Below are 12,302 nucleotides of genomic sequence, written 5' to 3' on the forward strand. Positions count from 1 at the left end.
CACACAGGCAAAGGATATACCTTTATCCATTCAGTTTTGTCTACAAATTTGGTGGCCAACTTTTCTGGATACACTGAGACAGCCTCCAATAGACAGTACATGACTGGCAAACCTAAAGAAGAAGGAATTCAGAAGCATTTTAATGTCAAGAAAAGTGATACACATACAGGGATCACTAAATTCCTTCAAAGCATAAGGTTACATCTTTAGGAGGCATTTCCAAGTTTTACAAAACAAATGTTAACCTGAATACATAGTATGTGACTCAATACAGCAAATTTACAGCCTTATTGTCTATAAAAAGATGCCCTGTTCTTCACTCCCACTTCCAAAGTAAAAATATATTATCTATTGTTAGCATTTCTTTCTGCAAAGAGAAATAGTGTATCAAAGCTGAAAATAGACAAGTTTAGAAAAGAAAGATTCACGTTCGGTTATAGGAGAGAGGAGAGAAAATAATTTTGGTGAAAATTGTCAGCTGAGTTTAAAATTATTAAGATTTTTACTTTAATGCTTTAGTATCCGTCCTCGGCATCATGACCTCCTACCTCCGACACCTGCTAACAGCTGCTGAAGCAGGCCGATGTAGATCTGCACAGGGTTGGTTTCCCCACTCTTGGAAGATGAGGAGGAAGGTGCCGCCTGGCTGCCTGACATTAAAGTCCGTATGTAGTGTCCAATGGCTGGGGCGTGGTCTTGCATATCAGCTAAACTCTGAGAGGTAGGCACCACCCCCGCGCTGTGAGCCAGGCACATGCGCAAGTACAGGACAATCTATGGATGGAAGAAAGAAGGACACCCAGATAAGCTTCTCAAAAAAATCAAGGTGGGAGATGTTCTTTAAAGTGACAGTTCCCAGCTTTGATGCCCCCACTATCCTTCACAAAGCTATTCAATAATCCTCACAGTAGCTGGAAAACATGACTCAATATGTGAACTGAAAAAACTATAATTTTACATAACCAGCTTTTATAATCCAGAGAGTGCTTTTTAATAGAGTTTAATGGAGTTAAAATGCACACTCAACTTTTAAAGTCTAAAACAGGTATAACGAAAATCATTTTTTTTAGAGATGTGTGTGTGTTCATGAGAGAGAGACAGACAGACAGACAGACACTAGGCAGAAACCCAGGGCCAGTGATCTACTCCTATGGAACTCCAGCTGAATTTAGTCTCCACCAGCATAGAAATTTGAGAAAATGGGTTCAAATCATCTACAGAAGAGTAGCTACGACATCATTAAAAACCTCTGACACAAATTAGCTGCTCAGGAGTCCTCTGGAAGCGCTTTTCCTTGGCAGCTGGAACAGGACTGGCAGCAATTCCATCGTGAGTATTCTCACTCACTGTGAACAAGATTATCTCTTGCCATTTATTTCAAGCCAATGACTGAAACAATAGAATTGTCCTTAGTAAATGAGGTAAATTAATCTAACCCTCCAACCTCCAAAGCTAGATAATCCAAATAACCTCAATATATCGTTGGCTTTAAAATTCAAATCTAATTTGCTGTGAATTCCCAACAGCAATCAATGGAAAGTACCTAGGTCTCTCGTGAAGAGAATCTCACTGAGATAAATATATTTCTTGACTCTGCTGTGAACTGAAACAATACCAACTAGCAAGCACTGTTTTTCCTAATAAACAATCTGATATAAAACAATGACGTCACTGTATGGGTTTTTACCTAGAAGACAAAAAATTCACAGACATCTCTTTGACTGTGACATTATTATCTTTAAGAACGTTCTGCAAAAGCAAAACAGAAACATACTCCGGTCCTACCTCTCCAAACGCTGCTGGGTTAAATGGAAGGACAGTGGTCCCAGTCATGTACTTGGCTGGCGTTTTCATTCGATGGGAAGCCTAAGAAGAAGAAACCCCCCAAAACCAATTACTGAAAAACAAAGCACATGTACCTTTCCTTGACTCAAAGATAGCTGTATTTCTAGCTACGTTATTGTCTGCTACTGCTTTTTCTAGTCAAACATTTTTACATTATTCATGCGGATTGTGCACAGACCTCAAACCCTAAGTGACAGATGTGTTGCCTTTTGACTGGCTTCTTAAAAAAGAAGAAACCTACAAATTACCTACACTTTCATTAAAAGAAAGGAAAACAAGAAAAAGTTCCAAAGATGACACAGTTAGAGTAAAAATTAGAAGAATAAACCTACTCCGGGCATCTAACTGACACAGCCGAACCAGGGCACTGAATGCCGGCTATTTTCATTAATAATGAAAGTAGAAGAAAAACATTAGCATGAAAGCACCTTTTGCCCCCAATTATGGCAGCGCTACAGGGAAGAGAACCATGGTTGCCACAAACTGCCCTCCAACACCTGTAAGATGTCTGTCTACGCAAAAAGCTAAGACCACCGGTAGAGATGAAGGCAGTAAGCTGTCCCCCAGCACACTTTCAGAAACATTCATGTAAAAAGTCGGACAGGTCTGGGTTGTGACTGCCAATCCTCTGATCTACCAGTAAAATAGGAGACTTGCAAAGAGCAGATATGATGTTCTCTCATGAACACAGGGGGGAGAAATCTGAACTGCTCCCTAAAGTGTTCTTACAGTTACACTGCCTTAAATAATGCCCTTAAAAATAAGACGATATATGTGGGGGAATTCCCTGGCAATCCAGTGGTTAGGATTCCATGCGCTCACTGCTGAGGGCGCAGGTTCAATCCCTGGTAGGGGAACTAAGATCCCACATCCGACAGGCTGCATGGCACGACTCAAAAAATAAACACAAAAATAATAAGTGTTAATATTTTTAAGCATGTCTTGCCAAGGGGAAAAATTTTAAACAAAGCCAAAATGTTGAAGAGCATAAAAGAAATTAAATAATTTAGATTTGGGCAAATTAATTACATTTGAGATTTGTATTTTTCTCATCTTGTACCTCCCTCTTATGGTAAATATTAACATTGTTAGAAACTTTACTACTATTCAGCATTTAGTGATTAGCATTTTACAAAGTGTCACCAAAAAAAAAAAATCCAGTATGTTTATTTTCATCATTCACTGTATGACTCAAACTAATAATATATTAGAGAGTAAATACCATACCTTTTCTTGGATATAGTACACCATTTCTGGGAAAGACGGCATCTGCTTAGAAGCACCGTCTTTCCTGTTCCTACCAGGAAGACACCTTAAAACTCGCTGCGCCTCTCCATGAACTTCTTCCCGCCTTCCGGAAAGAGAAGAAAGATAAATGAATTTCACCAACCGGAGAGTGATCACATGAAGATGAAGATCAGCACTTTTATCTGGCATCTGTCTTAAGGATATTCTTGGCTACATGCAAAAAAATCATAAAATACATGAGAAGCAATCACTTCTTTTTCGAAATTTCATTAGCCACGTGGCTTGCATCTTCGAATTTTACCCACAGGAAATAACAAGACAGGGTATGACTACAGGTCGGCATGCGGTGTCAAGGGGGCCATATTTTTAACTCTAATACATTGCTTCTAAATTCCACAGACTAATGCTACAAGCAACATAAATTTTATTCGATTTTCAAAGCAATGTGAAATAAACCCAAGTTCGTATCAACACCTTTGAAACTTACGGGTCTCCTGCGGCTAACAAGAGCAAGTATCTGGAAGGAATATGGTCTGAGGGAAACACCGTGCTGGCAAATTTCACAGCCACTTGTCGAACTTGAACTTCAGGCTATTTGACACATAAACACACACACACACACACATAACACAGAGATTAAAAAAAGAAAAACTCAAGTAACAACTCATTCCAGTCAAAGTAAGTCATTTTAACTGTAAATAATCAAAATTTAAGTTGATATTTTAATAAATATATCTAAATAAATAAAAATCTTTTTAGTCGGGATCCTTAACCATGTTGTTTAAAAGTCTCTGGACAAAGGTATTACTTAAAAAGTGCTTTTATGACCTAAGGGGATCTTCCAAGTAAAGCAGGAAACCCCACCAAGACCGCTATCAGAGAATCTCTCTATAGATGCCCATACTCAGCCCGACCATGGGACCAAGGTCACAGGGGCGGTTTCCGGCCACCACCTCTGTTTCCTCAACTCTCAAGCTCTCAGTCACATGAGTGAAATTCATATAGTTTGCAGGGAACACAAACAGAGCCTACCTGGAGTCCCTACAAATTTAAAGTAAAATATCGCCAGCACTTTCGGGTTAGCTCTAAAATTAAAAATGACTCCAAAGCAAAATCTCAGCTTACATATCCAATTGGGGCTTCCCTGATAGCTCCGCTGGTAAAGAATCCGCCTGCAATGCAGGAGAATCCAGTTCGATTCCTGGTTCGGGAAGATCCGCTGGAGAAGGAATAGGCTACCCACGCCAGTATTCTTGGGCTTCCCTTGTGGCTCAGCTGGTAAAGAATCTGCCTGCAGTGCGGGAGACCTGGGTTCGATCCCTGGGTTGGGAAGATCCCCTGGAGAAGGGAAAGGCTACCCACTCCGGTATTCTGGCCTGAAGAATTTCATGAACTGTACAGTCCATGGCGTTGCAAGTAGTCAGACATGACGGAGCAACTTACAATTTCACCTATATCCAATTAACTTAAATAGATTGAGACTGCAATCTATAAATACAAAGTTCGACCAGAAAAAGCAGCTGTAGAGTCTAATGATGCTGAAGCTTTGTTCTCATCTACCTTCCCCGAGTCAATCCTCCAGTCACAACATAAGTGAGATGAGAGGTGCTTAGAAACATGTGCTACCTCATTCATTCAGGTGTTCTTACTCTTCAGCATTCCCTTTATAGGGCAATATACTAAGGACTAGTCTGTATGACTTAGCTGTCAGTCTGGCTGCCTTCCATGTAGTCTGGGAAAACAAACCAAATCACCTATGACTTGGTAATATTGTTATATGACTTGGTCTGCATAAGTATAACCAGCACCCATGTGCACTCTACAAGCATTCCATTTTCTTGTGAGGTTACTGATGAAGAGTTTTAAGTATTTGATTCTAATGAGCTTCCAAATAAGCCTATACTACTTTGCTCATGTTATACGACCATGAGCCAGGTACACTGGACACCAAGAGCATTTGACAATGGGACTCTATATATAATAAGATTTCTGAATGTTCATAATTATCCTGTTCTGTTTCAACAGAAGCCAGACACGTTTCTGAACCTTTAGTAATTCCCTCAATATAAATACGGAAGCCAAATTCAGTGGCACATAAATCATATTAATCTCACCAACATTTGACATTCTTCCCTCTTTAATCTCCCTCTCTTTCTATTCTTAAAAAGAGGTCAAAAAACTGACTAAAGCAATACATATTATTTTATACTGTATATATCATATATACACGCGTGTATATGTATATTGGGCTTCCCTGTTGGCTCAGACGGTAAAAAGTCTGCCTGTGATGTGGGAGACCTGGGTTTGATCCCTGGATCGGGAAGATCCTCTGAAGAAGGACATGGCAACCCACTCCAGTATTCTTACTTGGAGAATCCCATGGACTAAGGAGCCTGGTGGGCTACAGTCCATGGGGTCACAAAGAGTTGGACATGACTAAGCGACTAACGCTATGTGTATATAACCATAGATATTAAAAATTCTCTTACAAACTTCCACAACAGGCAGATGAAGAGGGCTAAAAGAAAGAAGAGTATGTATGACGGTGCTGGCTTATTTCCTGCAGACTCATTTTGATACATAAAATGTGTATTTCCTTCTGCTCTTCTCCCCCAATGTTACCTACAGAACTCCACTACAAGGGACTGTAGGGCTCAACTACCAGTTAAAACAAAACGGGAGAACGTGACATTAAAAACAGTTCTCCAACAAGGAAGGCTTTAAACATAAGGCCTCTGTGCATATCACTACTCCTTCTCTAAAATCATATTTCCATAATGAAGAATTAAAAACACAGCACTTTAGAATTTTCCCTTCAAACAGCTATTTTCTATGCCTAGTTTGTGCCTAGAAACCTTGGTTTGAAAGGCAAGACTGACAATAAAAGACTTCACAGGGGCAAAGAAAACAAATCATAAATCACAATCCAAGGGAAAGCAAATACTCCTCTTCATTATTAAGAAGAAAAGCAATTCAGATTTTGATCATAAAAATATGAAATGTGTACACTACCAGCCACTGTGGTTCGCACAGTTGGACCTACCTTTATTAAATACGAGGCCACAAGTGCCTCCATGAGAGTGCGCTGTGCGCCTTCCAACGTACTGTAAGCTCCAACCATCATGGATAATGCCTCTTGAATAGCGAGTCGCGTCTCGGGCTCTTCCTGTGAAAGATGATAAAAACAGTGTTTCCTTCACGGTCGAGTTTCCAGCTGAGCATCCAAACAGAAAGCACATACTTGCCAGGTGTTTCCCTACCTTACACAGGGCTTCAAAGAGCTGCTGCACGAGAGCTATATCCTTAGTGAATAAATGTGGCATTCGACTGCAAGAGAACGTGAGACCATCATTACTATCAAAAACTTCCATAAGGCAGAAAAGAACGAAACTAAACACACATGTTCCTGAACTTGCACTTTAACCCCTGGGCACCATGTGAGCATCACTGGGTTACCTCCCCAAAGAACCAAACATTGTTTTAAAGTCCATATTTAATTCTACTGTCTAATCCAAGTAACTCTAGATTAATATACGTGTTATCCAGATAGTCTCACTAGAATATTCCATGCATTCAGTTAACATTTCTGATTTTGAAATAAAGAAAAGAGATGAGACTAAATGCTATTTAAACAAAAGACTACGGTGACAAGAAGTTCTGTCAACTGCATGCCAGCACACAAGGGACAAGGTCTGTTGACAACGCTGTGCTCTATCAGTTGATCTGAAATGACTGTCTTCTGAGCCCCCAAACTCCTTCCCTACACAGTGCAGAAGAGTCCGACCTAGTCTCCACAGGCCAATAAAGAACCTGTGCAGGGGTGCAGGCAGCGGTTAGGGCCACTGAAGATGCTGCTCCTCTCACCCCCTGCTCTGAAATACGTGAAGAAAGAGGAAACCAGGAAGAAGTGGGTGCAAGAAACCATACTAAACAAAGGAGAAAAAAAAAAATCCACCTTTGGAAACTCAAGAATCGTTAACACTATCAGAAAAGAGAATCACTAGAAAAACCCTTGATTAATGATATGATAATCACTAGTAGTAAGTCATAACAAGAACACTTAAGATCAATCAAGTGTCTCTATGCAGGGTGCAAGAAAACTAACACATTAGGACACAACCCAGCTCAAAATCTCATTTCAATACTGCCATTTAATACAGTAACATATCTTCAAATATAAATTAAGACGTCTCACATCATTATCCTTCTACAAGGAAGACATTTCTAAACAACCTGCAGCCATTAAATAATTTCCTTTCAGAATCATAACAAATTTATTATCCATCCACTATTAAATGCCACAATTTTTCTTAGTTTACCAACAAGGTATCTCTCACTGAAAAGGAGTTTACTCACCTGGAGAGTTTTCCAACAGCTGAATATGCCATAGACAGTAGCTTAGGGTCCTTGAAATTAAGAAAAAAAAAAAAAAAAGAACAAAAAAGCAGACAGAACAAAAACACAGTAAACGGCAAAACCTTTTTGCTGCAATGAAATGCATTATTTTACTCCTTGTTAAACCTAAGTCTCACTGTGCCTAACTGCATGATACCAGAATCTGAACAAAACAAATTAAAATGTCCAAACCCAGGATGCATCAGATTCCTAAAAGAAAAAACAAAAACAAAACTTTCCATCCCCCACTCACTCCAAAAGGAAAATGCAGAGGTCATATGATAGAAAAGTTTCTCTCCACTGATGCTAACTTCAGGATCCTTTCAATACTACGTAACCTGCAAATACCAAAATTCACCACCAACATACTAGGAAGACAGCTTAACTTATCAGAGAATTAATCACTGCCCAACAGACTAGGATCCACCCTCTCTCACCCCAAATTTCAGGACACAGGAGAGCAATTGTCTATAAATCTGCACTATAGTAAATTGCTTCTTCTCATATCTTTCACCTTAAAAAGTTAAAGGGATCATAGTATTCGGGTGAGTTAGAGAGGGGTCCACTAAAGATAGAGATACAATTTTACATTGCTTTATGAAAATCAGGAGTCTGACACTACTTGGAACATAGCACTTCTATGAGGTGAGGTTTATACACTTCACAAAGGATTCACACACCCACATGGCCACTCTTATGGGTCATCTGTTGGGAAGACATGCGGGTGTCATGTGGAGGTTAAGATCATTACAGCCCCGTAGATTATCTGCCCACTCTAATCTAGTCTCAAATATATAGTTTCTCCCCCAAAAGCCCCAAAGCATTTTTATTTCTACCAGCCATCCAAAGCATGTATCTATGCCATAAAAATAATCTGAAAGGTTCCCAAGGCCTTAAGCACCATGCAAGCTCTGTTCACTCAACAGAAGAAGACAGGAGAGTCAGGCCTAGGACTGCCCCAAAGCACAGCTGCACAGCAAGTGAACAGTTTTCAATAATATCTACTAACATGGCTTCACTATGCTAAATTAGCTTATTTAATCTTCACAATCATCTATAATCATTTAATCTTCACCATAATTCAATGAAATGATACTATTAGCCTCATTCTTCTAATAAAGAACAGAGGTCCGAAGAATTTAAGTTACTCACAAAGGAACAAAGCTAGGATTCAAACTCAATTCTAACTCCAAATGGCAAAATACTGGTCACTATACTACTGCAAACATGCATTCATATTCAGCTAAGACTTAGGAAAAGAACATTAACTAGAGTTCTTAAAACTTTACCTTTTTTTCTTTTTAGCCAATTCCCTTGAAACACTAGAAATGGGTAAGAGTGATACAGCAAGAAAAAACAGGATTTGAAAAACTACAATCCAAGGAATCCTCATCCCACTTAGCTTAAGGAATCAAAAATTTACTGAATGCATGTTTTGACAGTTTTGAATCAATAAAATCTCAGTCTCTAAGAATTAACAGTTTCTCAATACAAGCAAATCCAAATAGACCTATATGGAAATAAACCATAAAATAAAATCTAATTCTTTTCATTTCCATTTTGTGCAGTTTCTAAAATAAAATGTACCAGCTTTTTAAAATGTTACATAAAGAAATGATAAGACCACCTCAAGGTCCATATCAATTTTTAATGCTTATTTCCCAAAAAAGGGGCAAAAGATGGTGGTAATTTCTGAAATTTGCACCACCTCAAAATGTTAAGAAGTGATGGAATAACTTTAACTGTATCAACATACAAACCAGGAAAGTTTAAAACAGAATTTAAAAACTAAAATATTAACAAAAATTAAAAAAATAAAACGAAGTCACTTACTTCTTTATATTCATTGATTAGCTTGGTGAGACCATTCAAAAGCATTGGACCTAATGGCTTAATCTTGATTTCTGGACAGCTTGTTAAAAAACAACACATACACAAAGCAAGATGTAAGAATCTCGTAATTACATATTGTTTCAGATTATTACTTAAAACAGATATGAATGACATAAGTTTAAATAATCTATCAAAATGTGACATATTTTAAGGTAAGCAAACACATTTTCTTTCTAGGTGAGATGCTCTTACATCCCTTCATCGCTCCGAATGGCTTGAAAACTTTATAAACAGTGCAAAAAACTTACGTTACACAAATGTGATGCACAAATTGCAGGGATAATGTTCTTAATTTTGAATTTGTATTTGTACCAAAGAGTCCATCATACACCACCTATGAAAACAGAATATCAAGAATACCAATTAAGAAGAACAGCAATTTATTATTTTCAAATACGACTGAGGATTCAACAGCAGGTCTTTTGTATTACACTATTTGTGGGGCTTCCACTAGGAAGCAATACAGAGTTCATGCTGCAGCGGGTCACCACTCCCCCGCAGAGAAGGTCTTTCAAAATAAATTCACATGTAATTAAGAAACCTAATACCTCCCAAATAATTTAATCTCCTGATGTCTTCTGCATAAGAGTGGTGGCCCACTGCAACATGAACTCTCTGTTGCTTCCTAGTGGTAGCTTCCACTGTGTTTGTTATCCAGACGGTTTATTGAAGCTACTTTTGAAGAACAAAGTGTAGTACAAAAGATCACAAACTGATCGCATGGACCACAACCTTGTCTAACTCAATGAAACTATGAGCCAGGCTGTGTAGGGCCACCCAAGACAGATGGGTTATGGTGGAGAGTTCTGACAAAATGTGGTCCACTGGAGAAGTGAATGACAAACCACTACAGTATTCTTGCCTTGAGAACCCCAAACAGTATGAAAAAGCAAAAAGACAAGACACTGGAAGATGAACTCCCCAGGTTGGTAGGTGCCCAATATGCTACTGGAGATCAGTAGAGAAATAACTCCAGAAAGAATGAAGATAGAGCCAAAGCAAAAACAACACCCAGTTCTGGATGTGACTGGTGATGGAAGTAAAGCTCGATGCTATAAAGAACAATATTGCATAGGAACCTGGAATGTTAGGTCCATGAATCAAGGCAAATTGGAAGTGGTCAACAGGAGATGGCAAGAGTGAGCATCAACATTCTAGGAATCAGTGAGCTAAGATGGACTGGAACAGACGAATTTAACTCAGATGACCATTACATCTACTACTGTGGGCAACAATCCTTTAGAAGAAATGGAGTAGCCATCATAGTCAACAAGAGAGTCCAAAATGCAGTACTTGGATGCAATCTTAAAAATGAGAGAATGATCTCCATTCATTTCCAAGGCAAATCATTCAATATCACAGTAATTCAAGTCTATGCCCCAACCAATAATGCTGAAGAAGCTGAAGTTGCACGGTTCTATGAAGACTTACAAGACCTTCTAGAACTAACACCCAAAAAAGAAGTACTTTTCATTATAGGGGACTGGAATGCTTAAGTAGGAAGTCAAGAGGTACCTCAAGTAACAGGCAAATTTGGCCTTGGAGTACAAAACAAAGCAGGGCAAAGGCTAATAGAGTTTTGCCAAGAGAATGCACTGATCATAGCAAACACCCTCTTCCAACAACATAAGAAAAGACTCTACATGTGGACATCACCAGATGGTCAACACCTAAATCAGATTGATTATATTCTTTGCAGCCAAAGATGGAGAAGCTCTAAACTGTCAGCAAAAACAAGACTGGGAGCTGACTGTGACTCAGATCATAAACTCCTTAAGGCCAAATTCAGACTTAAATTGAAGAGTAGGGAAAACCAGTAGACCATTCAGGTATGACCTAAATCAAATCCCTTATGATTATACAGTGGAAGTGAGAAACAGATTCAAGGGATTAGATCTGATAGACAGAATGCCTAAAGAACTATGGATGGAGGCTTGTGACACTGTACAGGATGCAGGGATCAAGACCACCCCCAAGAAAGAAATGCAAAAAGGCTAAATGGCTGTCTGAGGAGGCCTTACAAATAGCTGAGAAAAGAAAAGACACAAAAGGCAAAGGAGAAAAAGAAAGATATACCCATTTGAATGCAGAGATCCAAAGAACAGCAAGGAGAGATAAGAACGCCTACCTCAGCGATCAATGCAAAGAAACAGGAAAACAATAGAATGGGAAACACTAGAGATCTCTTCAAGAAAATTAAAGACACCAAGGGAATATTCCATGCAAAGATAGGCACAATAAAGGACAGAAGTGGTATGGACCTAACAGAAACAGAAGATTTTAAGAAGAGGTGGCAAGAATACACAGAAGAACTATACAAAAAAGATCTTCATGACCCAGATAATGACCCAGATAATCACGATGGTGTGATCACTCACCTAGAGCCAGACATCCTGGAATCCAAAGTCAAGTGGGCCTTAGGAAGCATCACTATGAACAAAGCTAGTGGAGGTGATGGAATTCCACTTGAGCGATTTCAAATCCTAAAAGATGCTGTGAAAGTGCTGCACTCAAAATTCTAGCAAATTTGGAAAACTCAGCAGTGGCCACAGGACTGGAAAAGGTCAGTTTTCATTCCAATCTCAAAGAAAGGAAATGCCAAAGAATGTTCAAACTACCGCACAATTGTACTCATTTCACATGCTAGCAAAGTAATGCTCAAAATTTTCCAAGCCAGGCTTCCAACAGTAAATGAACTGTGAACTTCCAGATGTTCAAGCTGGACTTAGAAAAGGCAGAGGAACCAGAGATCCAACTGCTAACATCCGCTGGATCATCAAAAAAGCAAGAGAGTTCCAGAAAAACATCTACTTCTGCTTTATTGACTACACTATAGCCTTTGACTGTGTAGATCACAACAAACTGGAAAATTCTTCAAGAGATGGGAATACCAGAACACCAGACCTGCCTCCTGAGAAATC

The 12,302-nt window shown here is 39.0% G+C and overlaps 1 protein-coding gene across 5 annotated transcripts in view; it reads right to left on the bottom strand.

Annotated features, from left to right (window-relative positions):
* Positions 1-12,302, bottom strand: part of KIAA0368 (KIAA0368 ortholog) — a 111,811-nt gene that overhangs the window by 46,309 nt on the left and 53,200 nt on the right. For all 5 annotated transcript variants that reach the window (XM_018052589.1, XM_018052590.1, XM_018052592.1 and 2 more), the window contains 10 exons: positions 9,630-9,715; positions 9,322-9,400; positions 7,450-7,499; positions 6,354-6,420; positions 6,137-6,259; positions 3,581-3,684; positions 3,073-3,196; positions 1,786-1,866; positions 549-774; positions 21-112 (listed from right to left, as the gene is read on the bottom strand). In XM_018052589.1, the coding sequence (XP_017908078.1) occupies positions 21-112; positions 549-774; positions 1,786-1,866; positions 3,073-3,196; positions 3,581-3,684; positions 6,137-6,259; positions 6,354-6,420; positions 7,450-7,499; positions 9,322-9,400; positions 9,630-9,715 (1,032 nt within the window). The remainder of the gene's footprint in view (positions 1-20; positions 113-548; positions 775-1,785; positions 1,867-3,072; positions 3,197-3,580; positions 3,685-6,136; positions 6,260-6,353; positions 6,421-7,449; positions 7,500-9,321; positions 9,401-9,629; positions 9,716-12,302) is intronic.

Source organism: Capra hircus, chromosome 8, assembly GCF_001704415.2.
Source record: "Capra hircus breed San Clemente chromosome 8, ASM170441v1, whole genome shotgun sequence".
In the NCBI taxonomy this organism is placed as follows: domain Eukaryota; kingdom Metazoa; phylum Chordata; class Mammalia; order Artiodactyla; family Bovidae; genus Capra; species Capra hircus.